The sequence below is a fragment of the Natrix helvetica genome (genome assembly GCF_964273705.1).
Source record: "Natrix helvetica genome assembly, chromosome: 1".
In the NCBI taxonomy this organism is placed as follows: Eukaryota; Metazoa; Chordata; class Lepidosauria; order Squamata; family Natricidae; genus Natrix; species Natrix helvetica.
This window is the reverse complement of record NC_138548.1, coordinates 246,082,046-246,109,509: the sequence shown is the minus strand read 5'-3', so window position 1 is coordinate 246,109,509 and position 27,464 is coordinate 246,082,046. Positions and strand designations below refer to the sequence as shown.

The 27,464-nt window shown below is 37.4% G+C and overlaps 1 protein-coding gene across 1 annotated transcript in view; it reads right to left on the bottom strand.

Annotated features, from left to right (window-relative positions):
• Positions 1-6,604: 6,604 nt before the first annotated feature.
• Positions 6,605-27,464, bottom strand: part of TMEM104 (transmembrane protein 104) — a 64,262-nt gene continuing 43,402 nt past the window's right edge. Inside the window, exons 9-10 of the mRNA XM_081939782.1 lie at positions 21,531-21,624; positions 6,605-9,063 (exon numbers count right to left, since the gene is read on the bottom strand). Coding sequence (XP_081795908.1) covers positions 8,303-9,063; positions 21,531-21,624 — 855 coding nt within the window. The 3' untranslated portion in view covers positions 6,605-8,302. The remainder of the gene's footprint in view (positions 9,064-21,530; positions 21,625-27,464) is intronic.

The following is a 27,464-nucleotide window of genomic DNA, read 5'->3' as shown; positions in this document are numbered from 1 at the left end:
CAGAGTTGTCCAATGTTGCACAATTATTATTTTGGCTGCTAAGATTAGACCAGTGGTTCCCAATGTGGGGCCCACGCTACACCAGAGGGGCAATTTGATTTTTAATGGGGGCAATTTGAACCTTGTTTAAACCAAGTTAATGGCCTTTTAGGCTTCCTCCGTGTGAGTAGAGTTCACTTTTTGAGTAAAGTAAGAATTATATGTCAAAGGGGAGGCATCGGGATTTTAGAGATGCTTAGGTGGGGCATGACCAAAAAAAAGTTGGGAACCACTGGGTTAAAGTAAGAAGGCTGAAATCAATGCATCACAAGAATCCTCCAGATGTACCTTAAACTTTACTTTTAAGCAGCTTTACAACATGGACATTGGAGGCAATGTCGTTAAACTGGCCTTTGCACTTCTACAAATTCTTCTAATTCCTTCCTAATATAGCTAGCAGAATGAGAAGCATTTGAGAGCATCAAGATCCTATCCTCTGCAAATCGATTTAAAAGATATGTCTTATATCCCATTTTTATCCTTTTAATCTGATTATTGGACTGAAGTGCCAGTTCTAGGGCTTCTATAGCCAGGTTGAATAGCAAAGGTGATAAAGGACAATCCTGCTTGCTTCCTCTTAAAATTGTGATGGGACCTGAATCATAACTATCAAGTTGCATTTGAAGTTTATTTGGTCCATAAATATGTTCAATCATCTTATAGAAAACAGCCACAAATTTAAGTGCAATTAATCTTTGTTTAAGACTCCTGCAAGTCCCTTGGACTACAAGGTGATCAGACCGGTCAGTCCTAGAGGAAATCAACCCTGACTGCTCTTTAGAAGGCCAGATCCTAAAAATGAAACTCAAATACTTTGGCCACCAAATGGGAAGGAAGGACTCACTGGTGAAGAGCCTAATGCTGGGAAAGATTGAGGGCAAAAGAAGGGGACTGACATAGAATGAGGTGGCTGGATGGAGTCACTGAAGTAGTCGGCGTGAGAATAAATGGACTCCAGAGGATGGTAGAGGACAGGAAGGCCTGGAGGAACATTGTCCATGGGGTTGCGATGGGTTGGACATGACTTTGCAACCAACAACAACAAATCTTTGTTTTCAAAATTGTATATCCAAACCTTTTCCTATATTCGAAGAATATATGGCTAATGAAGATTATTATGTTCATTATAAATTTTTCTAATTTGTATATTATTTAATAATTTCTTAATTGGTGTATATACAGTATGGTTTGGAATGAAGTCAGACTGATCCATTACTATTATTATACCTATAATCACTTTTAATTGGTCAGCTAACAGTTTAATGCACATTTTATAATCCATATTGAGAAGTGAGATGGGACTATAAAAAACTAAATCATGGGAATTTTCACCCAATTTAGATTTAAATTTACAAAGCTCACCAAAATGTGTCTAGATTTCTGTGTGTTCCTAGGAGAGTCAAACCCGGTGAGCACGTTCAATACCTTTGTCCTTAACTTCAAATCAAAGCTCAGGTCATTAATTTTAGAGAAGAGATAAGTAGTCAGATTGGTCATTGCAGTTTTCTCTGCTTTCATCCTTAAGTTATCTCTTGCTACGATTCTGTAAATCTGCCAACTCAATCTTTATTTCAGAAATACTCTTTTGAGCCCTGCCTATCTCTAACGTATTGATTGCAGCTTTACTGGTAATAACCTGACCTGTATCTGCTATTTGCTGTGACATTTCCTTAAATTGTTTATTCATTTGCTCAGGCATATCTACAATAAGTCTTTAATTATTCACATAGTGTGTTTATCCTGCTCTGCCTTCTATTCTTTGTTTTATTAATTGTCCGATTACCACCCTATTGGATGTCTGTCCACATTGGTGGACAGTGCTTCCTTCCTCCATTGCTTCTTCTTTATTGCTGGGAAGAGGCTCCTGAAAGTCTTTCGGGTCTTCCAAATAAGCTTTGATTCCCTTGGCTTTGAGCAGATTCTCCTTAAGATTCTCTTTAAATCATTTTACTATCTGAAGGTATTTAATAAGGTAAACTGGCAATAGTAAAGAAAATAGCTGACTTGGGGCAAGAGCAGAGAACACAGCACAGCCTCCTTATCTTTATATGAGCCGTGGTGGCGCAGTGGTTGGAATGCAGTACTGCAGGCCAACTCTGCTGACTGTCAGCAGTTCGATCCTGACTCAAGGTTGACTCAGCCTTCCATCCTTCCGAGATGGGTAAAATGAGGACCCAGATTGTTGGGGGCAAAATGCTGACTCTGTAAATCACTTAGAGAGGGCTGTAAAAGCACTGTGAAGCGGTATATAAGTAAGTGCTATTGATCCCTCCATCAGGCTTCTACTTAAAGGTAGCATAACTAATCAAAAGAAGCTTCAAATAGTGATCAGATCTGATCATAAAAGAATTCTGCTCCATACAAAAACACATTTATCCTTTTCATCCCTATGTCAGATCTTTTTCTTCTTTTAGGCACTGGGTGCCAACAAATGTTATTACTATGCTAAAACAAACTTCAATATGCGAGAACCTTTTATCTTTAAAAAAAGCAGTTTGTGCACAACTGCACAACAAAAACTTCATTTACATTTAGAGTAATAGCAGATAAAGCAGGTTCCTTGCTGTTCAAAGGAGATGGACCTGCTGGATGACAATGGGAGTAAAAAAATGTTTTTTTCTTTTCTGCTTTGTCCCTCACTATGGCATTTTATTTCAAGTGCTATAAGATGTAAAGCCAAGAGCCAATTATTTGATAATTGTTCCTTCCAAAATAAACAGATCTACAGCAGGTGGATGCAGTAAAGATTATTTTGATTGACAGTTGGAGGACATACAGAGTTTTTCAGAATACATCACACTGCCAATTTATAGATCTTGTTGTACAAAACCAGACTTTTGTAACAGGGAAAGAGGCCTAGATCTGTATACTGCTTCCACTTTGGTCACATTTTTTTTTGTTTTATTTGATTGTCATTTTGTTTTTTTTGACATTTTAATTAACAATAATTATTATTGTTAATCATCTTGAGTACTTTAGAAGGCCTGGATTTATTTGGAAATATATATTTAAAAAACCCTACTTCTGCTATTATTAGACTATCTGCAAAGAAACAGGGACATATGAAATATAAGTACTTCAGGAAGAAAAACATTATCTCATTATGTACTCTGTGCATTTTAATTATAGAAAGTTTTTTCCCCATGATATTCCCTCTTTAAGCATTTTTTTAAAATCAAGGGTTATTTAACACTTTGTTGAAGAAGTTTTATTTCACACCCAGAAAGTACCTTTCCCCGAAAATAAGACCTCCCCGGATAATAAGCCCAGTTGGGCTTTTGAGCACATGTGCTAAAATAAGCCCTCTCCCGAAAACAAGCCCTCCCCAAAATATTACAACACAGCAGCAGCCATGAGGTAACCACGCTCGCCGCCTCCTGCACCTCAAAAATAATAAGATCACCCCAAAAATGAGGCCAAGCGCTTATTTCAGGGGTCAAAAGAAAAGAAGACCTTGTCTTATTTTCAGGGAAATACTGTAGTTTAAAAATATAGCAAGTGTTTTACGTTTAAAATAAAAGAATTCTTCTAAGAGGGAATTTCAACCCAATTTTACAGACAGGATTCTAAAGAGAAAAAGGGAATGGTTCCTCCAGAACTTTCCAGAGATGTGACTGATCTCAAGAAACAGATTGACTGGACCATGGCAATCACCAAAATATTCTGATTTCACAAGCTTCAGTGGAACAATAAGGGTGAAATGTTGACAATTCTCCCTATGGTCCTCTTCCTCAAATTTGGTATCTCCAACTACCCTACTTTTGGAGGTGGCTCTTTGCCCACGCGATCTTTGAAGGGAGGGAAGAAAAAATGGCCATCAGCTCTAGCATCACTTTGATTTCAGATTTACACTCCAGTTCCTCAATAAATCTGCCAGTGCTTTAATCCCTCAGACAGAAATAATGTGTGAGCCACAAAAGGGGAAAGTAGAAACTGTTTATTTCCGTCATAAAGATGCCTTTTAATATTTCAATATAAATCAAGCTGTGGTTTATGATTATAATAAATTTACCAGGAAGAAAACCAACAACACTTCATTTGTTGCCCAAGACTGTGGAATGATTTGATTTGCTCCGTTTTTCAGTTCGAGAAAATGTAATTGAGATGGGTGAGGTACAGCTGTTTTAATTGAGTTTTCAGAGAGTACCTACTGCTGCTGGAAGTAGGAGGCTAATATGGAATGAAAAGGAACACACACACAAACACAAAACTTTTCCATGAGCTGCTGCCACGAGGCTGCCCTTCTTTGCTTCTGGCGATAGAAACCAATTTTAGATTTCCCCTAACCCCTGGAGGAAGGCCAGACACTACAGATGCATAATGTTTTGGAAAAATAATCACCCTTAGGGACAAATCAAGGACACAGAGCAGTGAAGAGCCATAGGGGAGATCTTTTGCATTAGAATAATCCATTAAAAATATCTCCCACCAAACTGGGGCCTAATGGAGGGCACTATTATTAGGCCCATGGGAAAAATCTGGTACCCATTCATGCAGAAAGCAAGAAACATTTATCAAGAGCAGGGGTGGATCCAAAGATCTTAAAAGTTGTCGAGGTTGGATACCCCTGATCTAGAGAATTGTTCTGAAATCAGGAAAAAAACAAACTACTACAATGTTGTGCTTTGCAACCCTCAGAGCAGAATTTTGGGATAGCTAATGTTGGTTGAAAATACATTTCAAACAACATGGAACTGGGAAGGAGCTGCCAGGGGAAATCCCGCAAAGCATACCAGAGGCAGGAGCTGTGGAGTGACCACAAAGAGTGCATTTAAGTAAACGATAGGAAATGAGTGCACTTGAAGCCTGTGGTTTCCTCTTTTCAAGAAGGAAAAATGAGTGCCTGCTTAACAGAAGACAGTTGCAGGAATTCTGCTTTTGCTGAAACCCAGCCCTTCTTACCTCCTTCCAGAATCAAGCGATGGCCAACTCTATCTTCAGAGGAGGTTCTTCTAAGCTGAGTGTCAAGGGTGAAAGTCAAAACAAAGGGGGAAGAGAAGAAAAACCCTGTGAAGATTCGAGAGGGATTCATGCAGGAAATGAGTAATCCTCTCTCCAGAAGAAAAAAAGAAATAAAATACATGGTAAATTCCTTTAGGTGAAATAGGACATTTGTTCATCTTTCAAATCACCCAAGGCCTGAAGATTAAGCCGCAATAGCCAAAATGTGCATTCTCATCGCGTATAGGTGATCCCTAAGGCACAGGATATTTTGCTACTAAAATACTAGCAGTCATCCTATCTTTGTGGGTATCTTATTATTCCGAGGATAGATTGGTGCAGTACCTGACAGCTCTTGACATGACTCTCCGTGATCTCTCTTCTGCCGCTTAGGAAGGTTTACGGCAATGGCAGGCAAGAATCACAGAAATGAACAATGTTAAATCTACGTGCTTGTTGAGATAGATGATTTCCTATTTCAATGGAGGGTGGATATGGTTTTTTTTTTTAAAAAAAACTGTTTTCGTTCTCCCTGAACCAGGGCAGAAATCTGACTCTTATGGGCTCAGTCATTAAGAGCTCCTTGCAACCTGGTGTCCGGGATCCAGCCTTATCCATTTGCAAGCTTTGCAGGTTGTGTACGTGATTCTCTGATGCACCAAAAGGGCTGCCAAGAACAGCCTGACATCGAGAGGGTGCTGTCATCAGGTCTTGATGTGTCTGCAGCAAACGTCCCTAGCTGCCAAGCCTAACCTTATGCAATCTAGCAAAGACACAGCCTTCTTTTGGAGACAGCTGAGTTTCACTGAAGAAAAGATACTGTCTCTCTCTCTCTTTTTTTTTTTTTAAAGCACAGCCGCTGCCAATCTCTGTAACAAAAGCAATTTGGGGTTTAAAAAAAAATCATTCTACTTAATCATTCTTTTTTTAAAAAAAAATCCTAACGCCACCGAATTTATCAACTAACCTTGGTGAACATCAAATTTAATATCACGGGTACAACCAGCCTGGAGAAGAGCATCATCATCCACCTGTTTGGAAGATGGAATTTAATAACAGAAAAAGCACTTTCAACACATCTATAGCCAAAGGAAAGAAAAAATAATACTCTCCTTATACGTATAACCTTGCGAGTTGTGACCCAAACGCCTCTTGTGACTTTGTATCAAAGCAGTTGAAGAACTATCCCTTCTTAACAAAGTCTTATGGTCCCAACTAGAAGAAATCGAAATCTAGTATTTTGTCCATCATGTATCCAGTTGGATGTAGATATCGGGTTTAAGATCCAAATACTGTAATAGGTGATGGATATTGGGAATTCTCTTTCAAACTCCCCCACCCCATTTTCTCCCCAAAGGGCTTAGTTGTCACATAACAGCCTGATTCAAGAGAAAAAGAGAACCCCACTATGCCTAGAATACTGCATCCAGTGCATTTTAGTGATGAGTTTGGCAAACTGATATTTACTTATTTAGCTTGGTTTACACAGATCCGCTTCCATAAACAGCAACTAAGATGTTAAGGAACCTGGAAGGAAAAAGTTATGAGGAGATAGATAACCTGGAGAAGAGAAGACTGCAGGGAGTTGTCTTTAAGTAGCTGAATAACTGTCATGTAGAAGGGGAATTGTTTCTATTTATTTATTCATTAATCAAATTTATATGGCCACCCATCTCACAGGAAGTGACTCTGGGTGGTGTACAGCATTGTTCAAAGTTATTTCAGAAGACAGAATGGCAAACAATGGAAGAAATTAGTAATGGGTTGTCTGAATTTCCTTATAGTAGGAGCTGCTCAACAATGGAACAGATTCCTTCAGATGATGACTGACTTCACAAGAGGTGTTTACACAGTGTGGAATCATGCCCTGGGATGGCATTGGACTCAACACTCTCTAAAGTCTCCTTCAACCTTTACATTTTATGATGTGATCATCGCTTTAAGGAGAGAGAGAAATGAGATTTCATGGACTGAAGTTCATGATTTAGCAAGAATCAGGAGGCATCATTTGCAATATTCTGTTAGAAGATGGCATGGCTTTCAGAACAAGTCTCTTTCCACTTTCTATAGTTTCTCCCCTCACCCTAAATTTAGAAAATTATTTACATACCGTGTTTCCCCGAAAATAAGACAGGGTCTCCCCCCCCCCCCCGAAATAAGCACTTGGCCTTATTTTTGGGGAGGTCTCATTATTTTTGAGGTGCAGGAGGCGGCGAGCGTGGTCACCTCATGACTGCTGCTGTGTTGCAATATTTTCAGGGAGGGCTTATTTTAGCGCATGCGTTCAAAAACCCGATTGGGCTTATTATCCGGGGAGGTTTTATTTTCAGGGAAACAGGGTAGATTTAGTCATAATATATTGTATCCAGACAATATCAGCTGCTCTCCACTTTTATCAAAGTAGTCCTTTAGTAAGAAATCAACATTTTCACACCCATATAGAAAGCACGGGGCCTGCCCTGCTACTGTGACACTAGCATGATTCCGTTAGCAGTATAAAGAGAAAACAAAGCATTATACTGGGAAACATTCATTACTTATTAAGAGATGGCTTTGTATCAACTGAGTGTATAGTTCATGATAGGACTTCCTGGTCAGACCTATATTGTACATAAACAATCGAGGAGGGAAATATCAGAGATAAAAGAACAACAAAGCTTAAAGCTTGTCAAGTTTCAGTCTCAGGACTGCATTATATGAAACAAGGCAACATGGAAAGGCATTGGAAAGGCTGAAAAACAAATGGGGAAAACGATCAAAGCAGGACTAGGGGAGAAGGAGAAGCGGTGGGGCTCCTCTACTCATTTCAGAGCGCTTAGGTTGCCACATACATCATGCAATATTAACAGTTATGAAACCAAGTACCATCCTTTTGCTCCTAATGTTCAATGAGTTGGCAGGATAAAAAGCCGCTTCACAAGGAATACGAATGGTTAGGGAAGTCAGATCTTGCTTGAGTCACTAGCTATTGACTTGATTACTAAAACTTTTAGTAAAACTGGTCTTTTTCCATCACGTGAGGGATTAGATGCATATCCAATAGTCTCTGATATCTTCTGATAGAGGAAAATACCCTGCTTAAAAAGTGATCATCAAAGCCTGATGTAGGACAGAGTCCATTTGTTTTGTGCATGAAATGGAAAATCAGAATCTGAAAGGTAACTGAACAAATAGCAAGGTGCTTCAAATGAGCATCAAGCTCAATATTGTATTAGTAGTTTAAAAGTAGTTTAATCTTAAGTTATCTTAAAAATATCCTTATTAGGTGCAACACCTGGAGCAGAAGTCTTAAGAGATCATCTTAACCAGCAATATTGCTCCATCAGTTTTTTGTTTCACTCAAAATGATATTTGCAGTCACAAACAAAAAACAAAAAAGTCCCCAGAGCAGCACAAACCCAATCCAGAAGGTGTGCCGGAAAGGGGACAAATGTTTATTGAGTGTGTGGTTTCTAAAGGTCGTTTGTGTTTCTTTCCGACTATAGTATGCTAAAAAAGCAGGAATGATGTACTGGATCCCATTTCCAGCATAGGCGCCAGTGATTCCCACCAAGGATTCCAGATCATGAGTACAGAAAGCCACAATAATTGGAGGAATTAGTGTGATGGTTGGGAAAAAAATCCTGTCCACTACCCATGGGTAGGTTCCCCCTTCCCGGTGGAAGAGAGTTTTCCAATTATTTCTCAGAGTCACAGCAATTATAGGAAAGTTTGTACTGATGGTGAAGACAGGGAAGAGTCCCAGGAAGTAGCGTATAAACGCAATGCTGACAATTTCACAGTTTGTGAAGTTGAGTGTATACATGTCCATTAGAGTCCCATTGCGGAAACAATAGATAGCAGTGAAAGACAGAAGACTATAGAAACCCAGGATCAAGACATAATCCAGCAGGACTAGCTTGTTAACATGCTTCTTCTTAGAGATGGGAGTGATGAGGGATGGCAGGGAATGCTGACACATGAAGGAATAAACGCAGACTCCGAAGAGATTCCGTACTCCTGAGAGCTGAGCCAGAGGGGGGTGACCTTCCCCTTGACCCTTGGCGATGCGGAGGAGGGCCACAATGATCATGATGATGAATGCTGAAACAAAAAGGGGGAGGGGGAAGGGAAGAAGAGAGAAGGAACAGAGTTAGGTCACAGAAAAAAGACAGGATCCTAGCTTTTGTGACTTTTCCCCTCTATCTTTGCTGGATCTTTCCTAGTCTGTAGCTGAAGGGACAAGGAAAAAACACTCATCTGGATAAAGCTGCTCCATGAATAAAATAGAATAACAGAGTTGGAAGGGACCTTGGAGGTCTTCTAGTCCAACCCCCTGCTCAGGCAGGAAACACTACACCACTTAAGACAAGATGATTACACAACATCTTCTTAAAAACTTCCAGTGTCGGAGCATTCACAACTTTTGGAGCCAAGTTGTTCCATTAATGAATTGTTCCAACTGTCAGGAAATTTCTCCTTAGTTCTAGGCTGCTTCTCTCCTTGGTTAGTTTCCATCCATTACTTTGTCTGCCCTCGGGTGCTCTGGATCACAAGTTGACACTCCCTTCTTCGTGGCAACCCCTGAGATATCTGAACACTGCTATCATGTCTCCCCTAGTCCTTCTTTTCATCAAACTAGACATACCCAGTTCCTGCAACTGTTCTTCATATGTTTTAGTCTCCAGTCCCCTAATCATCTTTGTTTGCTCTTCTCTGCACTCATTCTAGAGTCTCCACATCTTTTTTAGGAGTTGTGAGTCATGAGGAGTTATCAGTACATAAACAACCCCCCTGATTGTACTGAAGATTGAAAAGGGATTGTATAAGTCCCTTTTCCCAAGTCCCTTGGTGGAGAGGGAGCGGCCTATAAATTGGATTAATAAATAAATAATAATAAATAAATAAGGCTCTGTTTAGGCTCTTCTAAATACCCCTATTTTTTCCTCAGGAGCACCTACTTCACATTTGAATTGTAGAAGAATGTACATGGTCCCTTCATTTGAGGGTTCTTGCCTCGTTTGTGCTAATAAAGTTGCATGGAAAAAAACTTCTCAGCATAAGCATATACCACTTCAAGATGAAAGGTCATTTGAAAAATTGCCTCAGGCAGTGTAAGAGTACGTGCCCTGTGGTTCAGGGCAGCATTTGTTAATTTTTTTAAAAAAACAACAGGACACGAATTCTTGTAAATGGAATAAAGAAATCACCGGCATTGTTCTGAATCAAGAACAATCAAATTTACTGCCTATGGCTACCTGCAATCGCAACAAACTTGGGTAAATTATCATTCATTGTGCATTTTATTTTCTATTATTTTCCTCTTTTCTTTTTTGCATTAAAATGTATGCACCTTAGAAGATGTACCACTGCAGTTTATTGTTTCATAATAAAATATTTCACTCTAAGGAACTAGCTCCCCCTCAGCTCCCACCTGGATTCTTTCAGTACTGATTTTCATCATGTTTGCCCAATGTGAGCAGACTTCTCTGTCTTACAGAATGTACTCTTTTTCTTCCTGAGGATTTCAAGACCGACCAATTGTAGGGACAAGGTGGCTCAGCTCAAAACACCACAAATAGAATTAAGGAGCAGTGAGTTACTGAACATAGACGTTAGGCTCTGGATTTGATTTCAATAATGTATGAGCTTTCGCAAAAATCAATTTCTGATTACTGCCTCCCCAAACTGGTCTACCTTCTGTTGGTCACCTGCTTTAGTTATTGTAGCAAATCTAAGGAGATCAAATAAGACTACAGTATTTTCGAAGTTTGCTCTCAATCATCTGTTCTCCGAGACGAGGTATTTACTCAAGTTTCAAGTTTATTTGATTTATAGACCGCCCCCTCTCCCCGAAGGGACTCGGGGCCGTGTACAGGAACCACATTAAAAACCATATACATAGTAAATACTCTTAAAACCAGATTAAACCTAGAGCCCTGTACAAGTTGTTAAAAATTAAAACACGACCTAAAACCAACCCCTCAAATTTAAAAATACAGGCATGGGGTGGGAAGTTGGAATTAGGCCAGGCCGGCTAAATTGAACAGGTGACTCCACACTTCAAAGTGGTTCATTGTTTCAAGATCACAAAGGCATTCCACATAGCCCAGGACAAATCCATCTCTATAAAAATCTTAACTGTAAACAAAACCTAAAGCTAATTTTCTTAGGATTTATAATGACATGTTTCCAATAACTGATAATAATGTTTAGAACCACTTTTAACCCGAAGACTCCATTTTCTTTTCTTTCTTTTTAAACAATCAAACTGTGAAATGTAAATAGGGCTGCTGCTGTTTTGTATGTTTTTGATCTTCAGATGAAATGTATTGCAGGCCAAAACAGCAGAGAACTCAGTAAATAGCTGAAAATATGAAGGGTGAAATTAAAGACTGAATTCTATAACTTGTGCAGAAAAATTAATAAGACTCAACAGCACAGAACGCAGACATTAATAAAAAAAAACTAGCTGGCACAAATTCCTAGCTATACTTATCTACCTGTTTCTAAAACAAAAAAACAGAAGCTTCCTAAAGTAAATATTCTGCCACTTCAATTACTGCTTCAACTTCTGCAGCTTCTTGGAGAGGCTCCTGGGGGCATAAAAACTCTGTTCCTTATCCAACAACTTTGTTATTAAAAAAAAACTAAAGATGTCTTTATCCAACAGAGAAAGCAGTTGGGTATCTGGCACTGAATACTGTATTTGACAAAGGGCTATTTCACAGTTGTAGACTGTGAATCTTTAAGTCTGCATTCTGGCAGGCAGACTATATTCACAATATTCCATTTTATTTTACTTCTACTACAGCCCAAAAGCAGAGTAACAAGGATGTAAACAAGTGAGTAACAAGGAGTAACAAGGAGTAAAAAGATGCCTGTGCCTGCAAGGGGAAAATGTCCAAATACCAGCCTATGGATGCTGGTACCTCATCAGGAACCACAGAATTGTGTCCTTAATGTGAAAAATATTCTGCAATATTGGTATAACCCTTTCTGCATTTATGAATGGAAAAATCTGCCTGTCCAACCAGATCTGATAGGGTGGGCCCACTTCATGTCCTTTCCTTTAAATGCTACCACTTCATGGGACTTAGGTTGTGTATCACAGCAGTCCATGTCCTGTGGAATATCCTTTCCCCTAAGATCCAGCAGGCTCCTACACTCCTCACATTCTGGAAGTCTAAAAAGCTGGTTCTTTCCAGGAGTATTGAGGTCTTTCTTTCCAGGAGACCTTTGGTGGTCTGTTGCCTCTGGAGAGCCAGGATTCCTTCTCTTTTCTTAACCTAGATTATTATTTACTGGTTACATCTTCCCTTGTTTTAATTCTGGACAAGGCACAAATTGTATATAGGGTAGTTTTTTTTTCTTTTTTGCTGTTACTTCCACAAGGATTCTATGTTACACCACAGACAATGTTCATATGAAATAAATAATGCCTTCCTCCAATAAAGTAATTTTGGTTTGCACTGGAAAAGGTATCTTTCTCAATGGCTCAGTAAAATATAAAATAATAAAAACTAAATTAGAATTCCTCAGCTCCCATTTTTTTTCTTACAAACAGAGGGGTCCTTGGTGCTCTCTGAACTTGCTTGCACAAACAGCTGAGCTGCAAATGTTCTCCTTTATTGGCTCTTACAAACTGCTATAATATCATTTCAATACAGAAAGAAGATTGAATCTTGGTTTTCATTTTCCAAATCCAACTGTCTATCCATGGGACCATAAAGTTTTTTTTGAATATATTATGTTAACATATTCTACATGGAGAAAGCAGCTTTTTTTCTGTTTTGGAGGTCCCCCCCCCCTTTGTTGAAGAAAGCAACCTTAAAGCTCAACCTGTAACAGTTACAAGTCTCTTATTGCTTCTAAAAACAATTATGTACAAAAGCTCTAAATCACCGCAGGAAAGGTACAAAGCTCTTCAAATTATCTAGAACTCTCACAAAGACATAAAATATTATCAGTAAGGCAGCAAGAATTGCAAGCCCACACATCCTGACAGGAATAGGACAGCGGGTGCAATACCAAATGGTAGCTTCAAAGAAAGATCCAGCAAGACAAGTTAGTCTTTTCAGAAAATGCAAGTAGAAAATACCTAACTCTCTATTTGGAGGAAAGAGTTTAATTTATGGTACATAGTCCCATAAACACTGCTGGAGCTTAATTATATTTAACCATAAGACCTCTGTACCTCTCCTCCTGCTGGAGAGTGAAACGATATATCTCTACTCTTTCTGTTCATTCAAGGATGAAGATCTGACCTATATCCTCCCAAAGCTCCCTTTATCAGGTAGAGACTGTTCATTATTTCCCATAATAGTAGCATGTGAGTATCAGCGGTGTGCCCCAGCAAACAGTGTTTCAAAAACCCCTTTGGTTTAAAGTCACCTAGCAACTTTATATATAGCATTCTCAAGTTCACTTGCAGGAGGCAAGTCACCAATCACTCAGGTGTAGCTTGAACCCACCAGTTTGGGAATAATTCTGATGTTCATTTTGTAACATTTGAATTTGTTTTAAAAGAAAGAGAAAGAGAAAGAGAAAGAGAAAGAGAAAGAGAGAGAGAGAGAGAGAGAGAGAGAGAGAGAGAGAGAGAGAGAGAATGCATTATTTCTGTGCTGGAAAGGCAGGGCCAAGCTTAGAGACCACAGGCAACAGTGAATTGATACTTTACAGAATCAATGGAGTTAGAAGAGACAATTTACGCCATCGTCCCAATCTTTGCTATATATGGAAATCTATATAAAGATATCTGTGACTATAGCTGTCCCCTGTCCAGCCTCTACTGAACAAATCCAGTGACAGGGTAACCGCCAATTTTCTAAATTGGTTCCACTATCTAAATGCTTTTTCTGTTAGAAAAAATATTCATATCATTTACAATACCTGGAATCTGCCTTCATATAATTAGACCCATTATTCTGCATCTGTCCCCTAGGATGACAGAGACTATGTATTTTCTACTGCCATAAGAATATGCTTGCTCTACTCAGAGAATATGTCTATTCTGCTCTTCGTATTCTACTATTCTACTCATATGAATGCACGCATATGATATGTTCATATGAATGCATGCCTAACTTCGCACCTCTGCAGTTAAATGGTTTGTATCTGGTAACTGATTTATGACATTACCATAAGTTCAGATTTTTAAAAAAAATGAATTCACCAACAGCTATGCAACAGAAAACTCACCCACAAATAGACATACACAATTATTTTTATATGATAATTATTTATAACATCTGACTCCATTTTTGTATAGGATATATGAACAAAATGCAAACTACCTATAATGAGTCTCAAACTTTTCAAACCAAGATATGATTGGTGCTCTCTGAATTTGATTATTTTCTTGCAGAATTTTCATTATCCAAAGTAGGTGGCATTATCAGTGCTAGTTATTTTTAAAATGTGCAAAAACATCACTAAAATGTTAGATTTTTTCCCCTCTAGGAGTGATCTGGTTTACCTTATATTTTATAAGCTGTAAACCAAAGGTTTTGCTGGAAATGTTTATTTTTTCTGATCTACAATTCACAAAAGCCTAATGCAATTCAAGATATTTAGCAATTATCTTAGTAATTTCTTTCCGAGTGAAGGGGATAATTGGAACATATTCTTGCTTGTGGTACAGGTACTGCAAAGCTGAATATTCATATGCTAAATTTATCTTTCTGTCCTGAAAGGCAGCAAGATGAAGACAATGTTTCAAAACCCAGTTATGTCCAACACTAAATCAAAACAAAAGAGGGTAATAACTCTTGAGAACAAGTATTAAAGCTTGGATTTGGTGGCATATGGGATATGCTCTGTTCATCTAACTTCAAGATCCTCAAGTAATGAGAAAGAATACAAACATCCAATTTTATGAAAGTTAACTATGAAAAGTAAGTGAGTATTACTAGCTATTCCTCTTTAAATAAAAAATGTTAAAATACTTACCTACCAGTGATGGGTTGCCCCATTGTAGCGGTGGCAGGAGGCCCCGCCCACCCACTTCTGCACATGTGCAGAAGCATTGTGTGCATGTGGGAGCGCACCCAAACTGGTAGTAAAAATATTTGCAACCTACCACTGTTACCTACATGTCTTTATTAGAAAATTGATAGAACTTTCAGTTTGTCAAAACATAAGCTGCATCTGCAATTAAATGCAGCCCTGAATACACGTGGTTTAAGAATTAAATAGACTGCTAGATATTTTGGGTAGTACAACACTGTACTTCTATAATTCTACTTCTAGAGTGTTATAACTGGAAACAAATTTAATTGTTGGATGTAGGGCAACATAAAACAAATATATGTATGCAGAAATAAATAAACTGAGAAATCCAGAGAAAATAAAAGGAATAAAGGTGAAAAATGAACACAAAAGAAACAAGCAGGATAAGAAATAGCTCTACAAAGTTTCATCAAGTAAAAAAAAAAGTACACACATTTTCAAGAAAAGGAAAAACAAATTCTGTTTAAGACTGTCTTGCCGTCCAGGTTTGATGCTCCTCCAAATGTGCCTTTTTTTTCAATGTTCACTTAGTTTTCTTTCTCACTTTACTTTCACAAGGCCCCTCAAAATTATTATAATTAAAAATAAAATAAATGGACAGGTGGCATCTGCAAAGCAAACATCTGCCTCTAGCATCCCATTTATTTGCAGGGGTTGTTTTTGTCCTTTCTGGGATATCACAGAGCATTTTGGGAGAGAGGAATTGAGCAACATGTCTAGCCTTCTCAAAAATGCCAATTAAGAATCCAGCAGATGTTGTATTCTTCCTCAAGCACTTGACACAGTACTTTGGCAATTCTAGAAACAACTCTAAAAGCTTATAGAACAGAGCCAATGTCAAAAGGGCTCTCCCTAAAACAGACTGAAAGGATGATCCCGAGGTCCCTACATTTTAACAAAGTGACAAACATGTAGAGGAGTAGATGAAAATTAAGATTTCCATTTCCAATCCTTTTAGCAATTCTACCTTATTTTATGTTACAAATTTTAGAGCTCGGGAGCCTTAATATTAATCAACAGAATATATCTTACTCTAGTTGTCGTTGCTACAAACAATCAAGATTAGATCAGAGCATAAAATCATACCGTATCATCATGACAGAAAGGGAGGAGCCTAAACCACATTGCTCTCTTGATCCAATTTAAAACCATTTGTTTAAGCAAACAACTATTAACCATTTTGACACATTTATGACAGAGCTATCTATCAGTACTAGCTCCTGGCGTGACACATATTCCCTTCAAAGCTGAGAGTCAATATTCTAGAGCTTAATGATAATGAATCACCCTCTTTAAATATGTGCTTCTTGCTTCATTCTTCATGGAAAAAGTAGCAGGATTTTTGTGGGAAGAAGAATCTTGAGGGAAAGAGAAGGCAGATGAGACCAAATCATGATCTCTCTGGAAAAATTCTCCTTCAAACATATTTTAAGGAAAGGAAGGCTCTTTGGCTCACAACAGGCTGTCTCTTATAACAAAGTATTTTAGAGTGACGGACTTTAAAAACTACATCTTAAAATATGAAAAGAGGCCTGTTTGAAATTTGCTAAATTTAAACAAATTTTATGCTGATTATGCTACGTAGTACTGTACTTAACTGATGAGGTTAAATATTGTAACACTGGAATTAAGAGTGATTTTAGAAATTATTTACAAAATTTATCTTCAAAGTCTACAATACTGAGAGAAAAAAAGTATCTTAACCAAATTAAAATTGGAACCAAATATTTCTGTTTGCATTTTATAGGCACACTCATGGGTGATATGCAACTTTACCACTAATGGATGTAAAAGAATTTTCATCTTTCTTTCATCTGGAACTGGATTCTAGATACTTTGCTTGTCAAAAAATATCCTACACAAGCAGAATCCAGTAGAATGTTATCTTCTCCATTGTACATAAAAATCACAGAGGTATAAAGTACTAGCTGACAGGTCCCCTGTGGCTTTTGAAAAAAAAAAACCTTAAAGGCCTTTTTCCAGGAAAAAGCAGAGATTGGTTTTAAAAGCAGGCTGGACTTTTTCATTTTTTAAGCTGCAAAAGTTTTATATCTATCAGGAAAAAAATCCTACTACATTTCCTGTCCTGTACAGAGAGATTTTTTCCAGTCTTCAGAAAAATCCTACAGGTAGCCTCGATTTATGTCCACTTCCAAATGCAAAATTTCCAATATCCCAGGTGCTAAGCTGAGACAATTAAGTACATTTTGCCCCATTATATGACATTTCTTGCCCCATTTGTTAACTGAATCACTGCAGTTGTTAAGTCACACAACTGTTCAGTGAATCTGGTTTCCCCATTGACTCTGCTTGTCAGAATGTCACAAAAGGGAATGTCAGATATCACCATATCATCCATCATAACTATGAGTCACTTGCCAAGTGTCCCGATTTGGATCATGTGATCATGGGAATGTTGCAACGGTTGTGTGAAAAATGATCCTAAGTCAATTTTTGCAGTGCCGTTGTAACTTTGAATGGTCCCTAAACAAACTGTTGTAAGTTGAGGTCTACCTGTACTAACAAGTAACAGAGAGAAAACCTCCCTTGATGAACTTGAAGCTGACTCTGGAAAAAAACAGAATTATTTTAGGATTAACGTCTCTATGGTAAAATGAACACCATTGACAAAACAACATCCCATTGCCCCAAAGCCCCTATTTTCCTTTTGAGGGTTGAAAAGCCCTGGGGTAAAGGAAAGACTAAGAAGCAAGATGGCCCCATTTTACTCTACCAATCATATTTATACTATAAAATGGAGAATATTTCAATTCTGTATCTGTGAAAATAGGTTCTTCTCTCATCGTATTATTTATGAGAGCCACTCTTGTCCTCTCTGAAAGGATCAAGAAAAATGGTTTTATGTGGGCACATATAAAAACTTTATGAGCTAAAGATACCAGTTTAAAACCTAAACATACATAAGATGGTTCAGGCTTCTATGTAAATTAAAATCTAAGGAAGAATAAATCATACAAGCTTTTCATGAGCATTCAGCTTTTTTCCCCACTTCACCTGGGTAAAATGTAATGATATAGACAGATTAATGTCATTAACTTAGTAACATATTTTTATATATCATTATATTAGCCGTGGCACTAAATATTGAGAACAGTTCTCCCCAGTTTCAATTTGCATAATAGCAAAACTAATTCAGAAATGGGTCTGCTAGATACATTTTAATTTTAAAATACATGAAGGCCACAGCTAAGAATTCAAAGTCTATACAACAACACCAGAGGTGTAAAAATAATGATTTTTAGTGTCACCATGCACAAAGTAAGCTTTTCAGAGCCACCGACTATTGTGAATCTCAATTACACCAAAACCAGATGTGATTACTAATAACAATAGGTTTACCAAACTCTATTTCATTTTAATGTCATCCAAATTCAGATTCTTGCTGAAAGTGTCTGGAATATGTTGTATCCTCATGCCTGTCATTTAATTTAATGTGAATGTTTATATATTGGTCACTTGGTTCTGAAACAACTGCAAATCTCAAATCTATTTCTAAAATGGTCAGTTTGCTGGAGAAAGCAACTTGGATAAGTGTCAAAGTTTGGAGTCTTTCAGAAACATAAGAATAATCTATATGTATGTCTTAAGCTTTTGACTTTGAAATTGTTTTCTGAACTGAGTTTATTGTTAAATCAAGAATAATGATGGAGTTCAGTCATTATGCTAAACCATGATTTATTGAAAACACCATAAGGTGAAGGAGGAGGTGAAGGCAATTCAGAAGGGGAATAGAGAATTGGAAAATTTCATAGTAAAGATGAAACTTGAAAGAATGTCCCTTTTTCTCATATTCCAGAACCTACCGGAGACAGAAGATAAAGATCTTAAAGATACTATGTGTACAATCTTAGCAGAATATATTAAGAGAGATAAAAAACAGTTGCGGTGGGATATGGACCTGGTTTACAGGATCAATTCAGAATATGCCAGAACACATAATGTTCCAAGGGAAGTACACGTTAAATTTCTTAGGAAGACCATGAGGGATGAGGTTTTAGGGGCCCAAGGGTGGGACCACTAAATATAAAGATAAAGAATTTGCCATTCTTAAACAAATTCCGAAAAAAATAAGAGATAAGAGGAGGAAGTATTCCTCCTTATCAAAGAAATTATATAACAAAGGAGTTTGGTTTAGATGGTTATTGCCAGAAGGAATGTTGATCTTCTGGGAGGGAAACAAAATTAAAATCAATACAGTTGTGGAGGGAGAGGCCTTCATGAAAAAACATAGTGCCCTCCTAGAGGACGAAATCATAAGAGGTAGTGAAAAAGGTGACAATACACAAGATATGAGGGAGGGAGGGGCTTTGGCTCCGCCAGGGGACAGGGGGGAGGGAGCAATATTGAAAAGACACAGGTTACAAAAATAAATGTATTTGAAATATTATTGTAATTGTTGATATATTAGAAAGTGGCAAAAGAGATGATTGAACATATGGTTGATACAATGTATAACAAGATGCTGTTACTGCTTATCTTTTATCTTTTGTTTTTTTTCTCTGTAAAAGTTGTGAGATTTGGAGATTTCTATCTTTAGCACGCTGTAGCTGCCAAAAGTTTTTGTATATCCACCTACCCTTTCCTATAAATGTTTAAAAACCAATAAAAAAAATTTTTTTTTTAAAGAATAATGATGGAGTTCAGTCATTATGCTAAACCATGATTTATTGAAAACACCATAATGGTTAGTATCATATGGAATGTTAAAACTTAAACTGTGATTCCTTAAATGAGTTCACACAACACACTATGGCAAAATTAAGCAAATCACTTTGTGTTCAACATGTACGTATGAAGCCAGCTTTCCCTCTTAATGATGAAATGAACTTTTCCCCTTATGACTCAGATTTATTTCTTCATTAGGCTTCTACATTCAATTATTTAAGAGTACATTTTAATTCTTCTTGTGTTTAGAAAAAAGTAATAAAACTTTAATTTACCTGCTTACTTTCATGTAGTATACAAAAAATCAGAAGTAGACTGATTTAATTTTGTAACATAAAAGACTTTTTAGAGTCTGAAATATAATTGACACAAAGGAGAAAAGTATGGGGAAGCTTTATTAACTAACTGGATCAAGCACAATCAACTATTTTAGTTAATATATCTTTAGGGCTGATTTTGCATAAGGATAACCTTATACTATATGTATTAAACCACTGTCCACTGTATTTTTTCTGATGTAATCATAGAGAACTTTATACCATATCAGCTTATATCATTTCAGCAGTCCTTAAAATGCTGATTATTAAATCCTACCTGTTTTCTTGCATAAAATACTGAATTTTAATTAATTCCTGCATACAGAATACAATGCATCTATTTATATTTTGTTAAAAGATATCACAGCAATTCTAATAAATCACTCCCATTGTTCTGGGAGATTTTCTATTTTAAAAACTTCTGCCACCTGGGAGAGAAGATACTGATGGTGTGGCAACCATTTTGCTGCCAAACAGAATGTCTAATTCTTCTGTTGATCCAGCACAGAGGTCAGCAATCCGTGGCTCTGGAGCTGCATGTGGCTCTTTTATCCCACTGCTGCGGCTCCCTGTTGCTGGTCAGCACCCCAATTGATAAGGCTTTCAGTTAGGACACGTACAGGAAAAAGGATGCTGCGCTAGGAGGAGACTCTATGGTGGGGGAACTGGACTTCCGGTCAGCTCCAGAATTGAACAGGGGGATTCCGGTTAGGACTTTTGTGGTTCTTTGAGTGTTTAAGATTGCCGACCCCTAATCTAGCACGAGGTACACAAACTCAAGGTAAGTTCTTGAGAGTCTTACAGCAATCCCATTCTTCTTGAGTATAACTTATACAGTCAAAACTGAGGAGCCTTGTCTCTACTCTACACATTCAAGATTCATAATATGTAACTGTTTAACTTGCTCATCCACAAGTAAGCTACAGATGATAAATGGCACATTATGGACTAATTGCAGTTAAAACAGCAATACTGAGTGACAAATGGAGTCATTGTATGATCAAGGAGGAGGGCAACCAAGGGCAGAATGACTGAATAGAGGAGATGCCATGGAGGCAGCTAAGAGGTGGCAGAGACTGTGGGAGCAGGCAACTCCAACAAGCATGGAGTAAGCTAATTGATTCATAAGAGTGTTTGGTTATATTAAAAATAAATGACCACCCCTGGTTTGGTTTGTAGGGAAGTACTGGGAAATGACAGAAATTTGGGGAGGAAATTAACCCTTAAGATAAAAAAGTCCAATGTATGTTCCTTTCATATTCTTTCTGCATTAAACCATCATCACAACTGCAACATAAGTGAAGCAATCACATACATTTTTGTACCAACAACACAGAATGGTATTCTTCCTCCCTCTATCTTCCCACAGCTGGCCAAATCCTATCCAGAGAGTTGGGGATATTCGAAAACAGATGTGGGACACATATGGATGAATAAAGGGAAATCCTATTGGTCAAGTGAAAGTCTATTCAATTAATATTGTACACAATCTGGAGAGGGCACACACGCGCGTGCACGCGCACGCACACAAACATTATCTGTGATTTGTACACTTACCTAACCACCTCATTAGAGACGTCATGATCTGAAGATATTTAGTTTTCTGCACATTAAAAAAGGTGAAAGGACCCAAAAGAAGAGTAAATACTGCCTGGAAGAAAAACAATTGAGAAAAACAATGCAGATTAGGAAAAGCAGCTTCCTGGTAGAAGTATAAAGAGTTCACTGATATATAGTTTTACCAATTATTAGTCACTTAAAAAAAGAATAAATTTGCTTAGTAAACAATTTACTTATTTTTTTGATTAAGGTAGAGGCGTAATACTAATAGGCTTCATCACATTGGCTACAGCTGATAGACAAGCTACTCTACCTCAGATTATACCTAGTATCCATTATTAATATTTTTTTGCAAATTTCTCCTAGGAAGAAACACATTTTGGCATTTTTAGTAAGACTCAAATTTATTCTAAAATAGTTTATTAAACTTATATCATTAATACTAAAATATGCCATATAGAATACATTGTCAGAAAAAGTGATAAATAGCAAAATAAAAATTCAGAATATACATTTATGTAGGTGCAAAAGCAGCCCAATATTTCTTGCACATTTCACTACTGACTTTAAAGAGGTTGTCGTGATTAAAATGACTAATCATCCATTATTTTTGGGGTTTTTTTTAATTGACAGAAAGGTGGACAAATCCAGTTGGGACTGAAGTCTAAAAGAGACTTTCTTTTCACTCTGCTTGACTCAATGAAAATCACCCCTAACTTGTTGTTTGTCCTACTGAATATTCATGTTTTGTCACCTGGGATAGAAGAAAGTGAATGTGGGCATGAGCATGCATTTCATTTTCATTTGGAAATATATCCCAGGTGTAGTCCTGTCTTTCCTTGTTAACCAAGGTGTTGAGAAAAATGATGGGAGATTCAAATTTCACTTCTTTTAAATATTTGGTTCAGGAACTTATCTCATGGCCATATTTTCAAAAACTGACAGCAGTGATGCTTCAACAGTATTGTCAGAATCAATAGTTTTATGGGATTATCAATAACCTGTTTCCATATTTCCTTTCAAGGGACTTCCAAAATGTTCAGAAGTTTCTCTTAAAGCATATCATAAACATTTTATAAATTATCTAGATTATTATTATATATACAACAATATGAAATTACAGCTGCCAGTTCTTTAACTTGCACTAGCCTTCATAAGCGTTTAGTTCTTCCCAAGAACCTAGGATGTTGTAACGTATCAGGGTGGTATATATGCAGATCTAAGTCATATGGCCTTTTCTAATTAGTAGATGGAAATTTTGTCAATGTGTAGATTTACTAAGTGTCATCCAAGGCTTTTTCATATACCATCCAGTGTACCGATAACCACTGTGACCACAGCCAAATATCAACTTTGTGATATTTGTGATACTTGGTGATCTCCAATTCTTTGTCTTCTATTCTACTATCCCGATATTGTCACATCAATTATCCACATAATAATTACCCATTATTCTTCTTTTCAACCACACTTAAATCTGTTGTGTTATGTGGAAAGACTTTATCGGTTTATATTTAGAAATCCCACAATATTTTAAACTGCTCATGTTCAATTAATTTTTTCCAACTATTTCTTCCCATTAATTTACATTACTGAGCCATGATAATTTTTCATAATAGGTTTGAGCTGTGTATATGATCTACTATTCCTCCTTCTTCTTTGCACAATCTGCACTTTGAATCATTTGATGATTTTTTTCCAGTTCTGGCCTTGATTGTATTAGTTCAAATAGCTTGTTCTTGAACAGCCAAAATCAAGCCTTCAGCTTCCTTTTCTAATTCTTCCAACTGTAAGCTATTGCCATGTTTTATCTTTTCCACTTTTCCCTCCATCTTTTAAAGAAATTGACCATGTAATGCTTTACCTTGCTGGCATTTTGTTCATGTATTATTTTGGTATTCAAATATTTTTTCTGTACATTCAGTAAGTTCCAATTTTTATCTTGCTTCAGTCGCCTTTTTTACTGACTTTTACACAACCATATGCATGCTTCACAGTTTGTTTGACCTAAAGTAAATCTCTGCCTCTATTTTTGCAGAGGTATAATCTATCATTATCACTTCAGGGACATAATGCATAGCAAATAGTCATTAGTTTTCTTGTTTTTCAATCCAAACTGTCCAGTTCAGCTTGTGTCCAGTTAATTACTCCAAGTTCGTGTCATATCACAGGTTTAGCCCAGGAATTGATAGCTTTGATGGTGTTTGTATCATTCAATTTTGTCTTTAGTGTTTTTCTCATTCTTTGGATGTATTCTTTATTAATAGCTTTTTAAATTTATCCATGCTTGATGTTAACAGAATAACAGAGTTGGAAGGGACCTTGGAGGTCTTCTAGTCCAACCCCCTGCTTAGGCAGGAAACCCTACATCACTTCAGACAAATGGTTATCCAATATCTTCTTAAACACTTCCAGTGTTGGAGCATTCACAACTTCTGGAGGCAAGTTGTTCCATTGATTAATTGTTCTGTCAGGAAATTTCTCCTTAGTTCCAAGTTGCTTCTCTCCTTGATTAGTTTCCTCCCATTGCTTCTTGTCCTTCCCTCAGGTGCTTTGGAGAATAGCTTGATTCCTTCTTCTTTGTGGCAGCCCCTGAGATATTGGAATATTGCTATCATGCCACCCCTAGTCCTTCTTTTCATTAAACTAGACATACCCAGTTCCTGCAACCGTTCTTCATATGTTTTTGTCTCCAGTCCCCTAATCATCTTTGCTGCACTTCTCTGCACTCTTTCTAGAGTCTCCACACCTTATTTACATCGTGGTGACCAAAACTGTAGGCAATATTCCAAGTGTGGCCTTACCAAGGCATTATAAAGAGGTATTAACACTTCACATGATCTTGATTCTATCCCTCTGTTTATGCAGCCTAGAACTGTTGGGTTTTTGGCAGCTGCAGCACACTGCTGACTCATTTTTAAATGGTTGTCCACTAGGACTCCAAGATCCCTCTCACAGTTACTAATATTGAGTGAGGTACCACATATACTGTACCTGTGCATTTTGTTTTTCTTGCCTAAATGTAGAACATTACTTTTTTCACCATTTCATTTTGTTAGATAGCGCCCAATGTTCAAGTCTGTCAAGATCCTTCTGTATCTTTAGCCTGTCTTCTGGAGGGTTGGCTATTCCTGCCAGCTTGGTGTCATCTGCAAATTTGATGAGTTCCCCATTTATTCTCTCATCCAAATCATTGATGAAGATGTTGAAGAGTACTGGGCCTAAAACAGAGACTACATACTTCCCTCCATGTAGATGCAGTTCCATTGAGGATTACACATTGAGTGCGGTTGGTCAGCCAGTTATGAATCCATCTGGTGGTGGTGCTGTCTTCTCGTTCTCCAACAACACTAGAACATCGTATAAGCAGCAATGCAGTCTACATTCTGAGTGACAGTTCATGTGCTTTGTGTATCAGTAGCTGCAAGAATGCATGTATTTTCATGTAAATCATCTTTACTACTTTTCTTCAAAGATTTCAGGACATGTTTTAAGGTTAAAAAACAAATGCAATATTATGAACTCATTTCTGAACTCATTATGAACAAATGAAGGAATTAAACAGAGTATTAAGCAGAGATTACAATAGCATTTTTATCGTATTTTTCACTGGTCTATCTTTCAGCTGGACACTCAGCAAACCACAATAAACAACTCAACATGACAAATCTATAAACAACACAGGCAGCTAATATCACAAGCATTTTCAAAATAGAAAGGATATATAAAATGCATGAATTCTGATACCCTTTTGCTGCAGGTAAGATCTGCTCTCCTGTTATACCAAGTCTGAAGATGTGTCCAATGTCTTAAAACTCTTAAACATACAGAAAAGGGCCTCCTATGATCTTCTTTCTTAGCTAACCTATTCCTTTTCCTTTTTAGCCAATATATTCCTTTAACCCTAAAAATTAGCTGCATATTTTTCAAGGGATTGCATTTCTGATCTCACGGACCACAAAACTAATCTAATCTCACATCTGATAGGACAATTTGCCTTTTGCTGCAAGAGAAATATTCTTTTCCTTCTATGTCCTTCCTTTTTCTGCAGAACCAAGAATGAAGTTACAATGCAATTGTTAAAAATACTTGTCCAATGGCCATATAGAAACTAAGTTACCTACATTAAATATGTATTTTATAGATTGGCAACCATCAGGAAATTAAGTTCCTGAAGTCCCCATGATCATTTGTATTTACATTCAGATGCTTAACCACTGGTTCATATTTATGACGGTTGCAATGTCCCAAAATCATATGATCCCTTTTTGCAACTTTCTGACAAGAAAAGTCAATGGGGAAGCCAGATGCACTTAAGAACGGTGTTACTAATTTAACAACTGCAAAGACTCACTTAACAAATGTGGCAAGAAAAGTCAAAAAAGGGGGAAAACTCAACTTAACAAATTTCTCACTTAGCAACATAAATTTTGGACTCAATTGTGGTCATAAGCCGAGGACTAACTTTAACTCTCAATGAGTTGTCTCTACAACTAGAGTCAAAAATGTGAAACCAGGAAGAGGCCAAATGATACAGGTAGTACTCACTTACCCATTGTCTCATTCAGCAAATATTCAAACTTTTTCAATAATGTTGAAAAAGATTTATGACTGATGATCAAATTTATGGCCATCACAAGCATCCTGAGGTCGCATGAGCGCAATTCAGGCACTTTGAAACTACTTTGATTTACAATTATCACAGTATCCTGCGGTCATATGATTGCCATTTATGACCTTCACAACTGGCTTCCAATAAAATATATTGCTTACTTCCAGCAATAAGTTGCAAGTTGCAGTCATGTGACATCACACTAAATGACCATGGGTAAATTGCTTAACAATTGAAGTGAAAATGATGGCAGAGTTGGCCTCCTCAGGGTGCTGTCGGCCCGACAGTGTCGGCTGGTGACCCCCAGGGGGAGAGCCTTCTCTGTGGGAGCGCCTTCCCTCTGGAATGAGCTGCCCCCGGAGCTTCGCATAATCCCTGACCTCTGGTCCCTCCAATGCGCCCTAAAAAGTTGGCTTTTCCAGCAAGCCGGCCTGGCCTGTTAATTTTATCTAATTTTTTAAATGTTATTATCATATTAATTGGGTTTGGTTTTTTGGATATTTATCTAATTTCCTTTGAACTTTTGTGATATGTGTTTTTTAATGTTGTACGCCGCCCTGAGTCCTTTGGGAGAAGGGCGGCATATAAATCCAATAAAACAAACAAACAAACATGTCAAATGTTGGACATGGTCACTTGATGTTTTTCTGAAGGATCATGTTGTTTAGCAACAGAGTTACCAGTCCCAACTGAAGTGTCAACCCTCTCAGGTAACTCCTAGACAGGACACATAACGACTAATTCTACTTTATTGTAAGGCTACATTAAATGAATTGGCAAGTCTTTATTGTAAGGCTACATTAAATGAATTGGCAAGTCCTGCCACCACTTTTAACTGTTTGATCCATTTGGGCAGGTCCTTCCTACGTTTCTTTCTCTGAGTGTTAAGCCACCATGGGCTCCTACTTGTCTTGTCTGATTGCTTCTTAGGCAGCATCTCTACCCCCATTCCCCAAGGTCATCCACACATTCAGTTACATTAAGCGAAGACTACCTGTATATTTATTGTGGAATGCAAATGAAACATTTTGAGTTAGCAATGTGACAATTGATGTTGCAAAGCTAATGTTTTAAGCCATAATATGAGCAGCTATGGAGCCTGTAAAATTTTAGAATGCTTTCTCTTTTAAATATTTGATCTACAAAAATTATCTGAAGTGTCCTGAAACTTCATATTACAATGAAGATAAAAAAAAGGATCATGATTCATAGCCACACTAAGTAAGTATAAAGCTTGTATCAGTGCCAAAAGGAGAATAGCTATCTTCTGTGTCTAGAAATTATAATTCAGGTCCCTATTCAATTTTCTTAGCAAAACA